The 23,678-nt window shown below is 45.0% G+C and overlaps 1 protein-coding gene across 1 annotated transcript in view; it reads right to left on the minus strand.

Annotated features, from left to right (window-relative positions):
- The window catches only part of NDE1 (nudE neurodevelopment protein 1), a 35,767-nt gene that overhangs the window by 6,412 nt on the left and 5,677 nt on the right, over positions 1–23,678 (minus strand). The window contains exons 2-5 of the mRNA XM_052663792.1: positions 20,140–20,266; positions 18,182–18,335; positions 13,752–13,900; positions 652–788 (exon numbers count right to left, since the gene is read on the minus strand). Coding sequence (XP_052519752.1) covers positions 652–788; positions 13,752–13,900; positions 18,182–18,335; positions 20,140–20,222 — 523 coding nt within the window. The 5' untranslated portion in view covers positions 20,223–20,266. The remainder of the gene's footprint in view (positions 1–651; positions 789–13,751; positions 13,901–18,181; positions 18,336–20,139; positions 20,267–23,678) is intronic.

Genomic DNA, 23,678 nt, shown 5'->3' on the forward strand with positions numbered 1-23,678 from the left:
GTCATAAACAATTAACTGGGACTTTAACAAAGTCTCTTCTGAACCCAACTAGGATGACTTGCGAATGTGGTAGCAGGCTGGGGGAATTCCCTGGTGATCCAGCGGTTAGGACTCCACGCTTTCACTGCCAAAGGTGTGTGTTCGATTCCTGGCTGGGGAATTAAAAGCCCACAAGCTGCATGGCATGGCCAAATTGAAAGAAAAAAAAAAAAAAGCCCTACCTCTAGAAGAGCTCCAAAGAGCAAGTGCTGATGAGATTCCTGAGTTCCAAGCCACTTGCATTAGCAGCCATCACGTTTCAAAAGTAAAGACGTGGCTAGCAAGTCCAGATGGACTGGCTAGCAAGTCCATCAACAGGCATTTCCCCCGCTCCACAAAACTCCTGTGCTCCTGCTAAGCATAAAGCTGGTGATGGACTTAAATACCCACTAGGGGTCTTTACAGAGTTGGACATTTGACAGTTCCTAGCACAGGGTAGAAATCAAGCCTCAACGTGCCCGGTGTGATCCCCACCCTTGGACCAGAGCACCGAGAAGGCTGCAGATTTCCAGCAAAGGGTGAGCCAGGCGATGCTGTGGGACAGGACACCCTCCGGCCGGGAGAGGGCACAACACTGGTCAAACCCACAGACCAAAGCCCTGGCCGCCTGACCTCTGGCTTCATCCTTCAGTCGCTGCACAGATTCCAGGAGATTCTCCTTCTCATCCAATTCGCTCTCCAGGAAGGCATTTCTTTCTATGGCTTGATTCAAACGCTGTTCAAAGTCCTCCAGTGACATGATCGTGGCCCTGGGTGAGAGACCAGCAAGGTTGCCCGAGGGAACAAACGCATCTGTTATGCACCAGAGAGACGAGACACCTGGGGAGCGGGCCCCGGCTCCCGCATGTCCTAATCCCAGAGATGAGCAGCCCCTCGACTTCGGGACCAGGCTCTTCACCTGCACAACCAGTCAGCTCACGAGGCGCACAAGGCTGTCCCGCGGGTTAACTGAGAGCATCTCCATACAGCACTTACAACATGAGCCAGGACCTAATTAGGGCCACAGACAGGCCCCGCTCAAATGCCAAGAGCAGCACGTTCTGTCTTGTCTCAGAAACTCAGCGTGTAGTCAGCACTCAGAACACCCCACTAAGGTGCACGTGCGATCTAGTAATCATGCATTATCCCTCAGTCACCTTAACAAGTTCAGAAAGTTTCAAACGCCCAGCCCAGCTGCCCTAACCACCACGTATTTTGGAGAGTGTAGACGGGTCACTGGAATGTCATGTTAAAGGCACTGACAAGTGCAGCAATAAGGAAGTCTGTTTAACTCTGTCTGGGACGTTCCTGGTGGATAAGAATCTGCCTGCCAATGCAGGGCACACAGGTTCAATCACTGGTCCTGGAAGATCCCACATGCTGCAAAGCAACTAAGCCCAAGCACCACAACTACTGAGCCCACACTCGACAGCCCTCGCGTCGCAACTGCTGAATCTGCATGCTACAACTAGTGAAGCCCGTGTGCCCCAGAGCCTGTGCTCCATGCAACACGGGAAGCCACCACAACGAGCATCTTCACCATAAGGAAGAATAGCCTCTGCTCGCTGCAACTAGAGAAAGCCTGCACGCAGCAACGAACACCTAGCACAACCAAAAAAAAGAAAATTATCTTTAACTCTGTTTGGACAAGCTGCGTTCTCTGGGACTGTTTCCTCACATGCAAAGCAGAGGTGTAGGGGTAGTAACAGGACCTCCACACAGGGTGGGGGAAGCGGAGTAACACAGAACAGGTGTTTCACAGATGCTTGACAAGTGTCAGCAATTCTCCTCGCTGATTCCATGTTTATGTCTGAGGACCTTTAACATCCCCTGAATTGTATCTCATGGTGACTAAAAACGTCTGGAATGAAACCCTCCTGGCTCTAATACGTAACACTATCTAAGTGTTCTTAAGGAACTTGACCTCTCTGGACCTCCAGGCCTTCAACAGCCAAGTGAGAGTCAATCGTTTATCTCGTCCATCCACAGATGAATGGATAAAGAAGCTGTGGTACATATATGCAATGGAATATTACTCAGCCATAAAAAGGAATGCATTTGAGTCGGTTCTAATGAGGTGGATGAACCTGCAGCCTATTATACAGAGTGAAGTAAATCAGAAAGAGAAACATAAACATCATACATTAACACATATATATGGAACCTATAAAGACGATACTGATGAGCCTATTGGCAAGGCAGCAATGGAGATGCAGACACAGAGAACAGACTTATGGACACGGGGTATGGGGTAGGAAGGAGAGGGTGGGATGAGTGGAGAGACCATAGGGTGGAAATATATACACTAACATGTGTAAAACAGACAGCCAATGGGAATTTGCTGTATGACTCAGGGAACTCAAACCAGGCTCTGTGACAACCCAGAGGGATGGGATGGGGAGGGACGCTCCAGAGGGAGGGGACATGTATACCTATGGCTGATCCATGCTGATGTATGGCAGAAACCAACACAATATTGTAATTATGCTTCAATTAAAAACAAATTTAAAAAATCATTCATTTCTTCAGCACTGCCTTCTCAGACCAGATTGAGTCCTAATGTAGGAACTAATGTTCCTACCTCAAAGGGTCTTTTGAAGTAAAGAAGATAAAGTTACCAAAAATGCCTGATTAAAAACAATAAAGGGATGATATTTAAGAATACAAGACTGGAATCAGTTAAAATGACCCTAAGGCTGGCAGGTCAAACAACAACAAAGATGCTGTAGCTAGGAATTCATGTAACAACAGACATCTAAGATTTGAGGCCACAGAGGCTTGCTGAAATGCAAACATATGCTATTTATGAGGAGGCAGACCCCAAATCATAAAGAAATCAATTATCTGTAAGTTATCTAATAAGTTTAACACCATCCTAATAAAAATACAGGCTTCCCAGGTGGCGCTAGTGATAAAGAACCTGCCTGCCAATGCTGGAGACATCAGAGATGCAAGTTAGATCCCTGGGCTGGGAAGATCCGCTTGAGGAGGGCATGGCAACCCACTCCAGTATTCTTGCCTGGAGAATCCCATGGACAGAGGAGCCTGGAGGGCTACAGTCCACAGGGTCGCACAGAGTTGGACATGACTGAGCAACTATCACTCACATTCAGCATTTAATAAAAATACAAACAGGTTTTTATTTGAGGTATAGGCACAGGAGGACTGATTTGAAAGATGATGAGATAATGAAACAAGAATGGTCAGGAGAAGAACGTTAATAGTAAAAAAAAAGAATGAGACCTTGCCGCTTGTGACAACATGGATGGACCTAGAGAGTATTAAATCAGAGACAGACAGTATCATATATTTCAGTTACATTTAGAACCTAAAAAATATTAATAAATGAACAAACACAACAAAACAGGGTTACAGACACAGAGATTAAACAGGTGGTTGCCAAAGAGGAGGCTGGAGGAGGAGAAAAATAGGTGCGATAGATTGAAAGTGAAAGCGTTCATCACTCAGTCAAGTCTGACTCTTTGCAACCCCAAGGACTGTAGCCCACCAGGCTCCTCTGTCCATGGGATTCTCCAGGCAAGAATACTGGAGTGGGTTGCCATTCCCATATCCAGGGGATCTTCCCGACCAAGGGATCAAACACAGGTCTCCTGCATTGCAGGCAAATTCTTTACCAAGTGAGCCATCAGGGAAGCTAGATTAAGAGGGACAAAGTTCCAGCAGCAAAATAAATGTCATAGGCATGAAACATACAAGGCGGGGAATACAGTCCGTAACTATGTAGCCTCTTTGCTTGGTGGCAGATCTTAAAGTAGACTTCTTGTGGCCATCATTTTGAAATGTATAGAAATACTGAATCACTATGTTATATAATAGGAACTAACACAGCAGGTCCATTATATTTCAAAACAAACAGATTTTAAAACAGGGATCAGATTTGTGGTTTCAGGGGCCAAGGGAACTGGATGAAGATGTCAAAGGTACAAACTTCTAGCTATAAGGTAAATAAGTACTAAGGAGGCAACATGCAACATAATTATAATCAATACCGCTGTATGTTAAAAGTTGTTAAGAGGTTAAATCCAAAGCGTTCTTACCAGAAAAAGACCACTTTTTTCCAATTTTTAAATGTTGTATCTATAAGAGATGATGGGTATCTACTAAATATATTGCGATAGTCATTTCATGATGTATGTAAGTCAATTCCTTGCACTATGCACACTTATACAGCGCTGTATGTCAATTATATCTCAATAAAACTGAAAGAAAAAAATGGCCAGGAAAACTGTGAAAGAGAAGAGGTCAGGGGAGCTAGTTCCACCTGAAACAAAGAACATGTTATTATGAAGCCTCAATAATGTAGAGGGCTGCAGTGTGCAAGTTACAAGAGCAGACAGGTCAAAGAGAACCAAAGGTCTGGAAATAGATCCAAATGCATGTGAGAATTTAATTTATGATAAAGGTGGCATCACAAATCATCAATGAAAAAGACGCCTGGTTCAATTTTAGGTCTGGGAACTACCAGGTAGCCACCTGGAAAAAAATTAATGTTGGATCTAATGTTGCACCCCAAGATTAACTTCAATTGGGTCAAAAACTTAAAATCACTAATTGGTCAAAATCTACTATTGGCTTCTGGAATGCCAGAGAAATGAAGAACAACTTCAGCGGCATTTCTGGCGTTCCTGAACTTATGTGGATCAATAACCACCTGACTGTATACAGTTTGACTGGGTAATAACCAGTAGGGCATGGCACTTGGGTCTATTGTTACTTTGTGAATATTTACTTTCAACTAAAGGTAAGTATCCTAGTTGTCACCTGAGTGACAAATAGCTCTATGTGCTTTATATGCTGAAATTCTGTCAACTGATATATAAAAGCATATCTATATACAAGAATAAAATGAAAAAAAGCATATTTATTATAGTAAAATGATGCAATACATAATATGAAAGCTGCTAACCTCACAGAGAGCTATGAGAAACTGAAAACAGGCAAGTGGAAAAATATATTTTCAGTAAATTTTCATATTAAGAGATACATCTTCTCTTCAATAGAGGAGATTAAGAAGAGGAGGCAAGAATACACAGGAGAACTGTACAAATAAGGTTTTAAGACCTGGATAACCACGAAGGTGTGATCACTTACCTAGAGCCAGACATCCTGAAATGTGAAGACAAGTGGGGTCTCAGGAAGCATTACTACAAAGCTAGTGGAGGTGACAGAATTTCAGCTAAGCTATTCCAAATCCTAAGAGCTGATGCTGTTAAAGTGCTGCACTCAACAGGTCAGTAAATTTGGAAAACTCAGCAGTGGTCCCAGTACTGGAAAAGGTTAGTTTTCATTCCAATCTCAAAGAAGGGCAATGCCAAAGAACGTTCAAACTACTGCACAATTGCACTCATTTCACATGCTAGCAAGGTAATGCTCAAAATTCTCCAGGGTAGGCTTCAACAGTACGTGAACTGAGAACTTCCAGACATACAAGCTCTTCCAGACATACAAGCTGGATTCAGAAAAGGCAGAGAAACCAGAGACCAAATTGCCAACATTGTTTCGATCACTGAGAAAGCAAGGGAATTCCAGAAAAACATCTACTTCTGCTTCATTGACTATGCTAAAGCCTTTGACTGTGTAGATCACAACAACTGTGGAAAACTCTTAAAGAGATGGGAATACCAGACCTCCTTACCTAGCTTGTGAGAAACCTGTATGCGAGTCAAGAAACAGCAGTTAGAATCTTACATGGAACAAAGGCCTGGTTCAAACTTGGGAAAGGAGTAATATAAGGCTGTATATTGTCACCCTGTTTATTTAACTTATGCAGAGTACATCATGTGAAATACTGGGCTGGATCAATCACAGGTTGAAATCAAGACTGCTGAGAGAGATACCAACAATCTCAGATATGCAGATGATACCACTCTAATGGCAGAAAGTGAAGAGGAGCTAAAGAGCCTCTTGATGAGAGTGAAAAAGCTGGCTTAAAACTCAACAGTCAAAAAACTTAAGATCCTGGCATCCGGTCCTGTCTCTTCATGACAAATAGAAGGGGAAAAAGTAGAAGCAGTGACAGACTTTGTTTTCTTGGCTCCAAAATCACTGCGGATGGTGACTGCAGTCATGAAATTAAAAGACGCTTGCTCCCTGAAAGGAAAGCTATGATGAACCTAGACAGTGTATTAAAAAGCAGAGACATCACTTTGCCAACAAAGGTCCATATAATCAAAGCTACGGCTTTTCCAGTGGTCATGTACAGGTGTGAGAGTTGGACCATAAAGAAAGCTGAGCGCTGAAGAATTGATGCTTTTGAATTGTGGTGTTGGAGAAGATTCTTGAGAGTCCCTTGGACTGCAAGGAGATCAAACCAGTCAATCCTAAACAAAATCAATCCTGAATATTTACTGGATGGACTCTGGCCATTTGATACGAAGAGCTGACTCTTTTGAAAAGACCCTGATGCTGGGAAAAACTGAAGACAAAACGAGAAGAGGGCAGCAGAGGCTTAGATGGCTAGACAGATCACTGACTCAATGGACATGAATTTGAGCAAACTGCGGGAGACAGTGAAGGACAGGGAAGCCTCGCGTGCTATAGTCCATAGGGTGGCAAAGTGTCGGACACGAATGAGCGACTGAACAACAAAATTTCTTGAATCATTCAAGGTTACCCTTTCACAAGGTCACCCTCTACTCAGTTGAAAGTGTTATTTAATTTTACAGACATACAGCTGGAGGGAACAAAATAAACAAATAGTTGATGGTGCTGAGAAATTACTGTTCTTGCAGTACACGGTCAAATTTTTCACACATAATTACTAAAAATGTATAATGAAATTGTAAAGTTTTCTTTAAAAAAAAAACTTCAGCATTCCAGAACTTTATTCATTCTAAAATGATGATTTGGGTCTCTACCTGTTAGGGAATTTAAATAAATAGTTTTGTTTAGGCTTCAAAGACAAAGCAGAACAGACCTCTGACCTTGCTTCTAAGCTGCCTGAACACTGTCCTGACTGACTGACCTAAGTGCAAGAAGACAGGGGACAAATCTTGAAATTGTTGAGCCTCTGGAGGGGCCTTGGCCAATCAAGCCCCAGGCTTAGCAACACAACATTCCAAGCTTTACAAGAGAAAACAAATAGCATTAATATGAAACCAGGGCTGCAATTTGCTCACAGATTGACGATGACATCAGTTTGTGTCCTAGGATTAAAAGCGGGAACCCCAAACTGCAATATTTGAAGTCTCACCCAGAGCGGACGCACTGCCTGGGCCCTTTACCCAACTGGGACTCCAGATGTGCGGTGTCACGAGAATTCCCAGCGCTGTATGAGTCTGGATGTTGGTCAAAACCCAGCACAGTACCCTCTGCTGTGTCTATTTCTCTTTTCTCTTAATGTTAGTATATTGAAAGTAAGCTAGATAACCTTTAATAAATATTGGTATCATTTATTTGTATATAACAAGTGGCTTATTTTGTTACCAAATCTTCGAGCTTGAGACAAAAGTGAAAACTTTTGGCAAAACGCTACCACATCTGATGGTAACATTCAACTATTCGGGTATTCCTTTGGAAAAGGTGTAAGGGTTCTTTACATACTCTAATGTACTGTCTATAGATTATAAGATAAAGTCAAGCAACGTATCTGCTGATACTTTTTAAGAGGACCTGTCTTTACACTTAGAAATGCCTCTTAATAGGATTCCCTCGTGGCTCAGATGGTAAAGAATCTGCCTGCAATGTAGGAGACCTGCGTTCGACCCCTGCGTTGGGAAGATCCTCTGGAGAAGGAAATGACAACCCACTCCAGGATTTTTGCCTGGAGAATTCCTTGGACAGGGGAGCCTGGTACACTACAGTCCATGGGGTCACAAAGAGTCGCACATGACTGAGTGACTATCACTCAAATTCAGCTAAACTATGACTGCAATGCATCTTCAGGAGAGAAAGAGAGAGAGAGAAAGGAAGGGAGAAGAATACTAGAAGAAGATAGAACTAATTGCTATATGTACCTTGGATTGCAGATAAATTTGCCTACATAGAAATCCAAGTAACTTTCAACAGTAACGTATGCAACAGACAAAGATGGAAGGCAAATGACAAACTCCCCAATGCTTAAATTCGCATCACAGACAAATAGATAAACATCTCCTGAAACTGATGAGAAGAAACAACTAGCAACCCAATCTGAAAACAGGCAAAGATAAACAGTTCACAGAAAAAGAAATAAAACAGTTATTAAACATACGAAAAGGAACTCAAGGTCATTCATAATCCAGAAACGTACCTATTTGTCACCTATTACACTGGCAGAAATCCAAAGCTTAAAAAAATGCTGTTAGTGAAACTATTGGAAAACAGAGACTCACACAGGTATTGGGGATGTGAACTAGTACCATGACAGAGAACAACCAGGTAAAAACTATCAAAATCACATGTATATATCCTCTGACCTGGGAATTCCACTTCTGGAATTTACTCTACAGATATTCATCTGTGCAAGCAACGAGTATCATTCACTATAGCAACGCTTGTCACTGCAAAAGAATGGAAACGCAGCAAATATCCATCCGCAGGGGGATAGATAAATAAATTATTATGTATCATACAATACCAACCATACAATAAAATAGTATGCACTTGGGAAGAAACCAACAATGACAAAGAATGCTCTGTGTCCTACTACAGAAAGACCTCCAAGATCTGTTATGTGACAAGGCAAGAAGCACAATAGTGGGTACAGAATGCTCTTCTGTGGAGAAAGAAAGGGGGGAGTGGGGGGAATAATACAAATTTCTGTTTTTATTTGCTTGAATTTGAATTTAAGAACGCTAGCCCTCTGTATGGTATTTTTGAATCACATGAATGCAGTCTCTCTTTGTGACAGGCTGCAGGATGGCTCCCAATTCTTCACCCTCCCTCTATCCACACCCTTGCTTCAGCCTCACTGTGGGTGGAATGTACTTTCCCAGCCCTTAATGTGGCTTGGCCGTGTGACTTGTTTTCATCAATGAGTGGAAATGGTGGTAAGCCAGGGGCTTGCCAGAAATCAGAATATACTATAAAGGCCACAGTACTCAAGTCATTATGGAAAGTGGAAGTGTTAGTCACTCAGTTGCATCTGACTTTTTGCAACCCCACGGACTGTAGCCCGCCAGGCTCCTCTGTCCATGGAATTCTCCAGGCAAGATTACTGGAGAGGGTTGCTATTCCCTTCTCCAGGGGATCCTCCCAACCCAGGGATCAAACCCAGGTTTCCCACATTGCAGGCAGATCCTTTACTGTCTGAGCCACCAGGGAATCTCTAGTCATTATGGTGTTGGCAGTAATTCATAAATTGCACACTGGATCAAAAGAGAAAAGAATCTTGCATTAGATTCCAGAATATAGTCAGCTCTCCATACCTGTGGGTGGCATATCCTTGGATTCAAGCAACTGCAAATCAAAAAAATTAAAAAAAAAAAATCCAGAAAGTTCCCAAATGCAAAACTTGAATTTGCCGCTCACTGGCAGCTGTTTATGGAGCTTTTGATTGCTTGTATTGTGTGCGTGTGCTTAATCGCTCAGTCATGTCCAACTCTGCAACCCCATGGACTGTAGCCTGCCAGGCTCCTCTGTCCATGGGATTTTCCAGAGAAGAACACTGGAGTGGGTTGCCATTTCCTTGTTCAAGGAATCTCCCCGATCCAGGATGAAACCTGTGTCTCCCATGTTTCCTGCACTGCAGGTAGATTCTTTACTTCTCCATCACCAGTCTTGCATTATATTAGGTATTATAATTAACCTAGACATAATTTAAAGTATATGGGAGGCTATACGTAAGTTATATGCAAATACTATACCATTTTATTCAAGGGATTTGAGTATCCACAAAGTTTGGTATCCTCAAGGGTCCTGGAACCAATTCCCCCATGGATACCAAGGGACAACTGGATGAAAGGTTCACATGTGACAGAGATGCATTCAATTCAGTGGAAAAGAGATGAAGTGTTTAACACAAAGTACTGGCACAAGTGGCTATCTACCTAATGAAAATAAAACAGCACACAAATTTATACTAGATCCAAAAATAAATGCCAGGTGGATTAAAAGCATAAGTTAAAACAATTAATGTATGGCGAAACCAATACAATAAAGTAATTAACCTCCAATTAAAATAAATAAATTAATATTTTTAAAAAATCTTTCAAAAAAATTAAACAGAATACATATATAATCAAATGATCAATGGACCTCCCTGGTGGTACAATGGATAAGAATCCACCGGCCAATGAAGGGGACAGAGGTTCGATTCCTGGTCCGGGAATCTTTCGCATGTTAGGGAGCAACTAAGCCCGTGCACCGCAACTACTGAGCCTGTGAGCCTAGAGCCCGTGCTCCACCACAGGAGAAGCCATTGCGATGAGAAGCTTGTGCACTGTGATGAAGAGTAGCTCCCCTCCATCCCCCAGTCACTTGCGGCAAATAGAGAAAGTCTGTACACAGTGAAGACCCAGCGCAACCAAAAATAAATACAAACAATCAAGGGGATCTCCATAGTGAAGTCTGGAAATCTAGAAGCAATAAAAGAGACATAATTGATGACCTAAGAAAGAAAAATATTTGTATGGGAAATCATACCACAAAGTCAACAGACAAAAGTTTATTCTGCAAAATATGTTTTCAAGACAGGACAAAAGATTAGTAGCAAAAGTACATAAAGAACTTTTACAAACTAATTTTTTAAAAAAAGTTTCCACTTCTGCTAATAATAAGGTCAGTTCAGTTCAGTTGCTCAGTCATGTCCGACTCTTTGCGACCCCATGAACTGCAGCACGCCAGGCCTCCCTGTCCATCACCAACTCCCGGAGTTCACTCAAACTCATGTCCTTCGAGTCATTGATGGACCATCTCATCCTCTGTCATCCCCTTCTCCTCCTGCCCCCAATCCCTCGCAGCATCAGTCTTTTCCAATGAGTCAACTCTTCGCATGATAAGGTAGCTTGTATCAAACCACATATCCTAGCGATTACAACTATAAACTCTGGGTAAAAGAAGAAAAACTATGACCTGACAGCCCTGGCAAAAGCTGGAAGGAAGCCAACATGTGGAAGGAACAGCAGTGACCGAATCCTGTATCTTTACAAGCTTTGTGTCTATGGCTTGGGTGATAAAAATCCACCACCTTGGGGGAGTCCCCAGTTCTGCATATAAACTCTTCCCCCATCTCTGACTGACCCAAACCATGCAGACACAAAGCAGCCTAATTAAAAAGAATCAGATTTCAGCTACTTCCCAACAAGGGGAGACAGAGTTTGGAGTGTGAGTTCAGCATAGTTAATAAACAAACAAAAATATACCAGAATCCATAGCTTCTGTAACACATCATTCATAATGTCCAGAATATAATCCAAAATGACTAGACAAACGAAGAGCAAGAAAATGTGACCCAAAACTCACGAGAAAAGGTGATTATCAGAAATCAACCCTGAGGTAACCCAGGTGTTATAATTAGCAGAAAAGGATCTTAAAGAAGCTATTATAACTATGCTCAGTAATGGAGGAATAGGAAGTTTTAGATCTGAAGATAACGTACCTAAAATAAAACAGTACTGGAACTGACTTCCACCAGAACTGGAGGAGGGAAGAAGGAGTCAGTGGGCCTGAAACTAGGTCAATAGAAATGATCGAATTTGAGGAACCAAGAAAAATAAAATTAGGAAAAGATATGAACAGAGTGTCAGAGACCTGCGTGGCAATATCAACATGTGTGTAGCTGGTGTTCCAGAAGGACAGGAGAGAAAAAAAGGGGCAGCAAAAACACTTGAGGAAATAATGACCAAAGTTAAACTTGGCAAAAGATAAATTTACAGAGCAAAGAAGCCCGGCAACCCCCTATCACGATAAACACATACAAAATCTAGGAATAGCACAATGAAACTGCTAAAAACTGAAAATAAAGTGAAACTCTTGAGAGCAGCCAGAGAAAAACACTAGATTATATACAGGAGAGTGACTACTTGGGTTACCACTAGCTTCTAACCCCCAGTAAGGAGTTCAGAAGACACCAGAACATCTTTAATGTGCTGAAAGAAAAGAAAAACAAAACCCTGTCAACCTGAATTCCATATCCAGTGGAAATTTCCTTTAAGAATGAAGGCAAAAGAAAGACATTTTTGGAAAAACTAAAGAGAGAGTTCATCATCAGCAGACCTGCACCACAAGAAACCCTAAAGGAAGTTCTTCAAGCCAAAGGCAAATGATAACTGGAGGGAAACTTCAGGAAGGAATGAACCAGAAACCATACACATACAGGTAAATATAAAAGGCTATCTTTTTAATCTCTTACTTTCATGCATTAAAGCTACGGCATGAAGTTTGAGGACAATAAGTGAAACTCTAAGGTTTCAAGATGGTTACATTTGGTACACAGGTAACTAAGTAGATGGAGAAGTCATGCATTCGGTTCCGTTTGGACTGAAAAACTGTCCAAACTGATGGAATTGTACACTCCTTATGATCGGTGCATACTGTTGTAATTTACATCTAAATGTTTTAAAGTGCCTTCTTAAAAAAAAAAATGCACCTGGCTCACAGTAGTTATTCAATTACTGTTATTTATTATTGTTCAGTTCAGTTCAGTTCAGTCGCTCAGTCGTGTCCGACTCTTTGCGACCCCATGAATCGCAGCACGCCAGGCCTCCCTGTCCATCACCAACTCCCGCAGTTCACTCAGACTCACGTCCATCGAGTTGGTGATGCTATCCAGCCATCTCATCCTCAGTCGTCCCCTTCTCCTCCTGCCCCCAATCCCTCCCAGCATCAGAGTCTTTTCCAATGTTAGCAGCCTGCTAAACTATAGAACATTGGTTTAAGAAATATTGTCTTCTTATTGCTGAAAGCAATGCAGATGTCCATCAACAGATGAATGGATAAAGATGTGGTGCATATGTGCAATGGAATATTACTCGGCCATAAAAAAGAACGAGTTTGAGTCAGTTCTAACGAGGTGGATGAACCTAGAGCCTCTTATACAGAGTGAAGTAAGTCAGAAAGAGAAAAACAAATATTGCGTATTAATGCATACATATGGAATCTAGAAAAATGGTATTGATGAACCTATTTGCAGGGAAGGAATGGAGACGCAGATGAAGAGAATGGACTTGTGCACACAGTGTGGGAGGGAGAGAGTGAGATGAATGGAGAAAGTGGCATCAACACATATACGCTATCAGGAGTAAGATGGATAGCTGGTGAGAAGTCGCTATATAACTCAGGGAGCCCAGTCTGGTGCTCTGTGATGACCTAGAGGGGTGGGATGGGGCGAGGGAAGAGAGGGGATATATACATATATATAATTAATTATGGCTGATTAGAGTTATTGTGTAGCAGAAACCAGCACAATATTGTAAAAGTTAAAAAACAAAGAAAGAAATACCATCTTATCTCAGGGCCAACCGAGCACGTGCTTGTCCTTCCTCCCAGAATGTTCTCACCCCATACTCTTCCCCTGGATAATGCTGAGGCAGCCCTCGGTCTTAGCCTAAATGGCATTTCCTTTGAGAAGCCTGGCCCAGCATCCTCCCAGCAATGGACAAACGAATATCTCGGATCATATGCCCCCACAGCACCCTGGACCTGCAGCACTTTCTGCTTGTTGTCCATTTCCCATGAGGCTGTAGAGCCCAAGGGCCCTGGCTCTGCTCTCCGCTGAATCCCCTACCCTTGACACAGTGCCTGGTGCCCAGAGACAAAAGGATCCCAGACCTCCTTTCTCCTTCCCCACATACCGTTTGGCTCTCTCCAGGTCATCGTTGGCTTGCTCCAGCTCTCTGATGTACTTCTGCAGTTTATCTTTAATGGCTTTCGTCTGGGCAAGGTCATCCTCTAAGGCTGAGATCTGCCGGTAGCCTTCAGAATGCTGTGTTTTAAACTTCTCCTGAAGGACAGAATCGACACTGAGTGAATGACTTAAGACTCCCAACAAGGATGTTTATTTCCTTTCCCCGTCGTCTCCTTAGGACGCTGAAGGTCAATCCTAGGACGTACTCTCTCCCATTGCAGTGCACGTGTGTGGTTCCTAGCCACTAAGCATCCGTTCCTCCCCTCTGCATAGCCTGCTGGCACCCCAGTTTCTTGAGGACCTCTTGCAGCCTCCACCACAGCCAGGGGACAAGCCTAAGCTCAGTCACGAGAACCTTCTGTCCACAGACATGGGCTCTTGAGCAAGTGAGGGATGATGGGGGGAGCCAGGGGCTGTCAACCTGTCCAGTTTCGAGTACTTCCTAAGCATCTGTCTGTACCTGGCCCCCTCCCACAATGGTCCTCACCACCTCTGGTGTCCAGAAGCCCCCAACCATCTTAAGCAGTCATTCTGTCCACAGCCACAGAAAGCACCATCAACCTCTCCGAGCCTGACCCACAAGGGCCATACTGACGCACTTCACGTGACATCCCTGGGTTACAGGGACAAGGGCAGGAATCACAGTGACTTTGGTGCTCATGCCTCACAGTCAGAGTGGGACATCGCTGACTCAGTTCAACGCCTGTTCTGACTTTGTGACCCAGGATGCCCTCCCTGTGGCATGGGATATTTAGAAGGAACTTGGGCACCTCTGGGGGAGGGAGGCAGAGAAGGGGAGGCAGGGGAAGGAAGGAGGAAGGGAAGAGAAGAAGGAAAAAACCATAACTGTTGTTTTCACCAGAAGCTTAGTGTGACCCGGCCAGTGCTTCCCGAGGCAAGGAACAGCCCAGATGAGGTCTCAAGAATCTGTTGCCCCCCAGTGACAGCAGCTAATGTATACTGTGAACTTCCCTGGCGGCTCAGTGGTAAAGAATCCGCACCAAGCAGGAGATGGGGGTTCGATCCCTGGGTCAGGAAAACCTCCTGGAGCAGGAAATGGCAACCCACTCCTGTATTGTTGCCTGAAGAATTTCATGGACAGAGGAGCCTGGCGGGCTACAGCCCATGGCGTCTCAGTAACTCAATGACAACAGCATTTACTGCAGGCATTCACTGCGCAGGACACCCCTCCCGCTGCCTGACTGAACACCATTTCCGAGGTCTGAGAACGGAGACTCAGGCCCATCGTCAGTCCAGAGTCAACCAGGACCAAACAACTGAGCAAAGACCCATCCTGGGCGACCCGGGCTCGCGCTCTTGGAACAATGACGCTCAACGGCCCTGGACCACTTCCACCTTGGTTCACAGAGGAACTGAGCACACGCGTGTGCATACACACTCACACACTCCCATTCTCTCCCTGTCTGGCTCCACTTTCAAATTATTTTCTGTCATCCAACAATCTCACCACCTTTCCCTCATCCACAAACAGGAACGAAGACACTGCCTTCCAAAAGGAAGTCTAATGTGAAAGTGAAAAAAAAACAAGCCCACTGCTCTTCTTCACTCAGCCAGCCCAGTACACAAAGCTGTTGCTAGAAACAGTCTGGAGGCTCTGGGGAGGGTGAGGTAATGGTGCCCGGAGCCAGAAAGGCGTGGCCAGAGCCATCGCAAGAGAAGGGCCTCAGGACAGACGGTTACAGGGCCAGGACGGGGCCGGGACCTCGCCTCCTCATGCCACTCAGCCCCCTCAGATACTCCGCTTCCTGGCCGTGAGCACAGGAAGCGTCTCAGCTCAGACAAGCAGGGGCTGAGCGGGCCCAGGCTGGGCGAATTCCCAGGCGTGGCTCAGATCGCTCCCACCCTTGGCCTGGGTGCACTCTCAAAAAGAAGAACAGGAGAGTACAGGATCCAAGGCCATTAACCTAAATTCCTACACGGGTTCCCAGAGGACGCGGTGAACGGGCTTGTCCACCAGCACACAGATTCAAATGATGTCCTTTGAACTTGGGGACATGAAAAAGCTGTTGGGCTTTCATCTGGGGCTAATTATAATAAACTGTCAGCTGATGGAGGCATCAATAGACGCTCTGTTGGATCCCTTACAAGCTTTTTTATTCATCTGGTGATGAATAAGCCAGTTGTCAAGGAGTCCGACTCAGTTGAAGACTTTTCTCTTAGGTGACAGAAATATGCGCCGGGGGTCGTTCTTCACTCTGAGGTCATCCCCTTCCTCACCCTGTGGCTCACAAACCTCACAGAGAGGTCTTCTGCCAGTTCAAGAGCTTGGTCTGGAAGTGCCTAATTACTTAGCAAATGCGTATTTATCAGCATCTGCGTGGGTCCTCCTACCCTCTCCAAACCATGGTTCAAACCACCAGTCTTTAGGCCCTAGGCCCCCTTCAGTGTAAAAGCTGTAATGGTTCCCCAGTGCCTAGGGCAGCAGTCAGCCTGTTAACAAAGTAAGTGATGTGGGCCAGGTGTAACCCACAAAAGACACTCAGCCCCTGATGTCAGAGCTGGGGAGACGGGGGGATAGTAGCTGGGATTGGAGTGACCTTGCTCTAAGCAACCACGACTCTGCCTTTTGCAGGTATGGACAAAGGCCAAGCTGGGGTGGCAGGAGCCGCCAGAGGACGATCAAAGGAAACTGGAAATCCAAGTTCTTACAAAAAGCCTCACAATTCTGAATGCAGATATTAAATATTTTTTTAAAAGACCACTAAAGAGATAAATGTTGCTATCAAAAGAATGAACCATAAGCAAACCCTCACCTCTAGTTAACAGCCTACTGCAATATTTACAGAGAAGCATGCAGAAGTTGGCGATTCACTTTGAAATGCACTGGGAAGACAGATTGATGGATGGACAGATAACAAGGAGCAAGTGTGGCAGAGGTCACGGGCAGAACCTAGGATGTACAGGTATTCACTGGGAAATTCTTTCAACCTGACTGTGTGCTTGAAAGCTTTCATGATAAAATGTTGAGTGAAACCCACCAAAGGCTTAAGCAAACAACATCTATAGGCCAGACTAACCTGTGGATGGCCAGTCTGGGCTCTGTGGTCTACACCATTAAAGCTCAGAGTCCACCGTTCAGCTTCCAAAGTCTGTGGAGTCTTTCCTATGCTACTCCTCATCCCTCACTCCCCAATCCATCTGCTCGCCCCACTTTCTCCTGTGTGCTGGTAAACCCAGATCCCTAAGGTCCACCTGACGTTCACTCTTGCCTGTGTCTGAGCATCTTTTTGCTAAATGCTTCTGGCTCTCAGGTTTCTCTTCCCCATGAGGCTTCCCAGGGCAAAGGGCACACCTCTTTCCTGTGCGTCACACCTAGCTCTGGGCTCACACTGCAGGACCTTGGCTCTTTCCTTGCTGTGGCTCATCAAAATAAATATGAGCAGCTCTGTTTTTAAAAAAAAAGAAAAGAAATTAAGAAAGAAAAAAAAAAAAAAACACGCAGGCCCACTGGGGCCCCACCCAGACTTCCTGAGAACGAGACTCTCAGGGTGGGGTGGGGCCAGGCCTGTCTGATGTTTACAAAGCTGGCCAGGTAACCCTGCCTGGCAGTGAGAGCCCAGAGCCGTCTCTTAGGCCAATGTAACACTTCGTGATCGTCTGCTAACCCGTACAGAGTGTCCAGTCTTTACCCCTCAGAGCAGTGGTTCTCCAGATACTCGGCAATGTCCGCAGATAGCTCTGTGGTCACCACCTGGGGCAGGAGGTGCTACTGGCGTCAGGTGGGTGCAGACCAGGGATGCTGTTGAACACCCTGCAACGTAAAACTCAGCCCTGACAACAGAGTCGTGTGACATCAAATGTCAACAGAGGCTGAGGAGCCTGAGTTCTGTCCAGCAGAACTTTCCATAATGATGGAGACGTTCTACAGCCTCTGTGTTCACACTGACGCCCACTAGAGATGTGTAGCTACAGGAGCTACCATTCCGGACAGCATAACCCTGGGCCTTATAACAATCAGCAATTCCAGCCATGATCCATACTCTAGAAAAGTCTACCTTCCACATGTGCTGTGGGATTGCTAAGCATGACCATGGGACACGTGTGAGACCTGTCTCTTTAGTTCAGTTCAGTCGCTCAGTCATGTCCAACTCTTTGCGACCCCATGGACTGCAGCACGCCAGGCCTCCCTGTCCATCACCAACTCCCAGAGTTCACTCAAACTCACGTCCATGGGAGTCAGTGATGCCATCCAACCATCTCATCCTCTGTCTCTTACAGGGGCATTGGGAGCTCAAGCGCCCCACATGCCCACAGTTCTAAGGGTGGGAGGGGGCCACACCCACAGGTTCCCTTCTCTGGTCACGGGCGCTGGACGCCCACCCACACACCTGGGTATGTCTCCCCTCACCCCCTCACCTTGATGGTCTCCAGCTCCATGCGAAGGTGGTTGTTTTCCATCAGCAGGTCCCTGTTTTTGCTCTCAGTTTGTTGCAGCTGTGTCTCCAGTTCCGCCTCATATTCCCGGCTTTCCTCCTGAAATTCCTGGAGCTCCTCTTGCGTGTTCTCTGCCCTGCAGGATTCCCAGATGTCAGCTCATCACTGAGCGCTTATGCGTTGCTGAGTGTTAGACATGGATGTGCTCTTTATTCAACTGCCTTTTGAGGCAGGAACTGTCATTACTCTCATTATACAGATGATGAGGTCATCTGTCTCAAGGTCCTGCCAGGAGGCGCTAGTGGTAAAGAACCCACCTACCAATGCAGGAGACCTAAGAACCTAAGGTTCGATCCCTGAGTCAGAAAGATCCCCGGGAGGAGGGTATGACAAGCCACGCCAGTATTCTTACCCAGAGAATCTCATGGACAGAGGAGCCTGGTGGGCCACAGTCCATAGGCTCACAAAGAGTCGGACACGACTGGAGCAACTGAGCACACGCACGCACGTCTCAAGGTCAAACAAGTCAGAAACAGGGCGCAGAGCTGCCCCCGGGTGTGCCTGACGCCACAGCCCTTTCTTAACCAATGCACCGTCCACTCATTCATTTAATGTGTAGTTTCTGGAACCCAAGGTATAGTAAATATACTTCAGACTGTATACTCTCTGCAGAGTTATTTATAAGCAGAAACTGGACATAATACAAAGGTTCACTTACCATACCACTATCTAGGGTCCCTGCTCCATATCCCAAACACCCAATTCTGGCTTCTCAATCCTTAAAATTCAAGGCTTTTTTTTTTTTTTTTTTAACAAGCCCTTCCCTGGTGGCTCAGATGGTAAAGTGTCTGCCTTCAAAGCAGGAGACCTCGGTTCGATCCCTGGGTCAGGAAGATTCCCCTGGAGAAGGAAATGGCAACCCACTCCAGTATCCTTGCCTGGAAAATCCCATGGATGAAGGAGCCGGGTAGGCTACAGTCCATGGGTTTGTAAAGAGTCGGCCAAGACTGAGAGACTTCACTTTCACTTTAAATCAAACTAAGAATAAAGACATGAGAGGAGCCTCAGAGGAGCTGAAATAAGACCTGCCTGAGCAGATTACAAGAATCCATGAGAAACAATGAAAGAAACAATGTTACACACACACCCACAGCTCCCAGATAGGGGCAGTGAAACACTGGTTTCAAAGTTAAAAACTTGTAACAACCTAGACTGCTAGCTATAGTGAGTTCTTTCCCACACACCTGAGGGCTGACCAGATAAGGCATCTGGGACTTGATAAAATACTGCCACAATTTGATACTCTCTAAAAATGTGTTAAGTTCAAATCATAGTTATTCCTAAACTGTCACACCCTATTAATAGAGTGGTACAGATCACTGGGATATGCCAATACCTAAGATAAAAAAAGTCTGAATGTTAAGTTTTTCATAGCTTACTTATCTTGAATAGTATAACTTTGGAGGAACTAAGGTGATTGGCAGTGGAAAGAATCAGAACATGAGAAATTCCTTAAAGATTTATTTACTTAAATAATTTTGCCTATGTTACAAAATAGCGACAATAAAAAGAAACTGTTTACACTTAAAAAAAAAAAAAAAAAGGAAACAGACAAAAAACTCTGCCAGAAAATAAGCTGAGAAGTAGCACAGCCTTTTGCTTAGGACCCCCTAGGCTCTGGGGTTCAAATCCCAGCTCTGCTGTCCCTGCCCCCACCCAACCCGGCTGTGTGCCCTCAAACAAGGTACTTGCTGTCACTGAGGCTCAGACCTCATTCGTAAAATGGGGTGAGAATGGTTTCTCCACAGGCCATCATGGAGATTTAATCGAGATGATGTATGTTCAGTTCTTCACAGGGCTTGGCACATAGCAGGCCCACAGTAAATGTTCGCTGCCATCACCGTGGGAAGAAAACGCAAGGTGAACTTCAGGGAACTGACCTCTGCTTGTAGGTCATGGCCAGGTCTTTCCAATAGTTGGCTTCTTCCTCCTCGGAGCTGAAGGTCTTGCCCGCATCCGCCATTGTGGAAAGGAGGGGAAGAGTTTACTCTTCTTGGTGCATAATGTCTAGGAGAGAAAGTTTTAAAGCTATTACCCACATCTGGTTAAACAGCTGATCTTTAATAGAGGGGGGAAAATTCCTCAACTTTGTGTTGGATTAAATGTGGCAAAAAAAAAAAAAAAAAAAATTGCCAAAAAAATTAAAAACTAAACCCAGACAAACTACAGTCCATTATTTACATTACATTCATTATATTATATTACAATATGTTACATTCCAAGGATGGATACACCTACCAGGATTTGCTGATTTTACTACCTTGGAGGGAAGAGGAAAGCAGGGCAGCTTAGGGGTTCTCCTTTAGACAACCAGGTGCTCCCACCATCCCCATCACCACAGATGGAGAATGTCAGAAGCAAAGTCTGCAGGGTGAGGGGATACTTGACACCAGCTTCGGACACTTTTAGTTGGATTTGCCTGTGATCCATCAAGATTTAACACCGGATCTGAAACTCGGGGTGAAGTCCAGGCTAACAACACAAATTTAAGAGTCATGAGTTGGGAGCTGGTTCTTCCCTTTTCCTTGTGACTGAACCATCGAAGAATCAACTGAGGATTATTTATGGAACTCTGAGGAGTGCCAGCATCTGAAAGCTGAGCAAAGAAAGAAACGGTGATGGAAGGAGACAGGGGAGACAAGTGAGAGAGATGAGAACCAGAAAGTGACTACACTGGAGGAGACAGTCTCAAGGGGAGAATGGGGAATGAAGGTTCCATGGTATCCGAGAAGCAAGAGAGAAGCTGGTAAGACGAGCTCTGGAAAATATCCACCCACGAGACTTGGTGAAATGTTGGTCACTGGTGATGTAAGCAAGAATGGTTTCAACACCAGGAGGAGGGATAGAGGAGGTGGAGGAGTGACTAGGAGGTGAGGAAGAGGAAGTAAGACAGGATTTTGGAGAACTGGGTGTGAGAAGAAAGGAGACAAATTAGAGTCCCTTGGACAGCAAGGAGATCAAATCAGTCAATCCTAAAGGAAATCAACCCTGAATATTCACTGGAATGACTAAAGATGAAGCTCTAATACTTTGGCCTCCAGATGTGAAGAGCAGACTCATTGGAAAAGACCCTGATGCTGGGAAAGACTGAAGGCAGGAGGAGAAGGAGGCAGGCAGCAGAGGATGAGATGGTTGGATGGCATCACTGACTCAATGGACATGAGTTTGGACAAACTCTGGGAGATAGTGAAGGACAGAGAAGCCTGGCGTGCTACAGTCCATGGGGTCGCAAACAGCTGAACTCAACCTTAGTGACTGAACAACAGAGGGGAGTGGCGATAGGCTCTGAGGATGCTGAGCTATCCAGGACAGAGGTCAGGAACAGATTTCTATTTAACAGTTCTCAGTCCTTGGACTCCTTGCTGATAGCGCTTCTCAATGTTAATAGCTTATTTTCTCAATTTAAGACTCTGAGTTTGTCAAAAGGTTATTAGGAATTCAAATGAGATTCCCCCAAAGTCCTTTCTTCCCTTCAAGATAGCTCACGGTTCTATCTTTGGGGACAAAAGAAGGAATACAACCCCCAACCCTGCAAGATATAACTAACAAGCCGAATATTTAGGTAAAAAATACCCTGTATGCGAGACAGCAAAAGAGACACAGATGTATAGAACAGTCTTTTGGACTCTGTGGGAGAGGGAGAGGGTGAGATGATTTGGGAGAATGGCATTGAAACATGTATAATATCATATAAGAAATGAATCGCCAGTCTAGGTTCGATGCAGGATACAGGATGCTTGGGGCTGGTACACTGGGATGACCCAGAGGGATGGTGTGGGGAGGGAGGTGGGAGGGGGGTTCAGGATTGGGAACACGTGTATACCCGTGGCGGATTCATATTGATGTATGGCAAAACCAATACAATATTGTAAAGTAAAAAAAAAAAAAAAAAAATCATTCCACTAAATAAGTCAGTTTTGACACAGACACGATCACCAACCAAGTGGGTCCCTGCTAGAAACTGAACAACGATACCTACCTCTGAGTAAAGCACTTACTGACAGCTCTACATCTGTTAGGACCTGGATTCACAGCTCTCCCTTCAAATTTCTCGCCCTTCCCTGATTCAGAAAAAACATGCCATGTCCCCACCCACTCCCTTCTGGGGAACAGAGTTTCTCTGAAAGCTTGATCAAAGCAGAGAAGCTAGAGGGAGTAGAAAGTTGTTAACTTGACTTTTTTCCCCAGTCCGGCATCCCTTCTTCCATCTTTTTGTAATAGCACCCCAGCGTTCTCTTGGGGAAACCAGCTCTACACTCCTTCCATGGGTTTCAGGTGGACTTGTCATCAGCCACTGTACCTAGGAGATGGCATGTGACTACTCATGCCTCCAGCATCAGTAACAGGCTCAGAGGTGCGCCTATCCCAAAGCTGAGCCCAGCGACGAGGGTGGGCTAACCCAAGCTGAACCAATGACAAGAATGGGCCTAACCCAAGCTGAGCCAATGACTGGATCAGAGGTGGGCCTAACCCAAGCTGAGCCAGTGACAAGGATGGGCCTAACCCAAGCTGAGCCAATCATTGGTTCGGGGTAGACCTAACCCAAGCTGAGACAGTGAGCGTCCAGGCCCAGGTCTTTCAAAGAGCTATCAAGAAAGAAACTCTCTGAAGGTGTAACTAACCTTAGTATAATGATAATTTCACAATATATACATGTCCCAAACCACCATGTGCTACACCTTAAACTTACACTGTGTGAGATGTCAATTATATCTCCGTAAAGCCGGGATCCGTGGGGGATGTAGTGGAGAAGAAACTCTCTTTCCATCAGGGCTCATGGTGGTCATCTCTCTATCACAAGGGAGGAGCCTGCCTGAGAATGAAGCCAAAACAAAAAAGCAGGGCCAGGAGGTGGACACCTGGGTCCAGTCATCCCTGACTGAAGGTGAGGAGGGGTAATCAACTTCCTTTCTTGGTTGTACCAGTTAGGCCTGGATTTCTGCTACCAGACAGGCCTAATGAATGTCTGGAGTGAACGATCTTGTTTGCTGAAAGTAGAAAGGATAAGAGCACCTAGAGTATAGATAATAATAATTACCACGGTGACAGGCAAGGGCAAACCTAATTCTGGTAATCCCTGCTCAAGCCACAAGCTCTAATGAGCCCAGAGCTCATCTAGTATGAGGTCACCAGACAAATGTCTACAGTGTTAAGAGCCTAGAGCCCACGCAATCGTGATTGAGTGCTGTGTGGCCACTGATGACTGTGTGGACAGGCTCAATCGCACAGCATCGGGGGAACTCTGCGTACAGGAGGGTGAGAAAGTCAGGAACCAGGAACAGTGAAGGTACACTGACTTTTCCTGCTGCTTGGAAAAAGCTCATGTTCAAGTTCATCATCATGAGTCCCTGCCTACTTCTCCAAACATTTCCCACAGCCCTGCTCCTCACCTGCTTATGTGCAGTCACACAGCCTTCTT

This window comes from Budorcas taxicolor, chromosome 2 (genome assembly GCF_023091745.1).
Source record: "Budorcas taxicolor isolate Tak-1 chromosome 2, Takin1.1, whole genome shotgun sequence".
Classification (NCBI taxonomy): Eukaryota; Metazoa; Chordata; class Mammalia; order Artiodactyla; family Bovidae; genus Budorcas; species Budorcas taxicolor.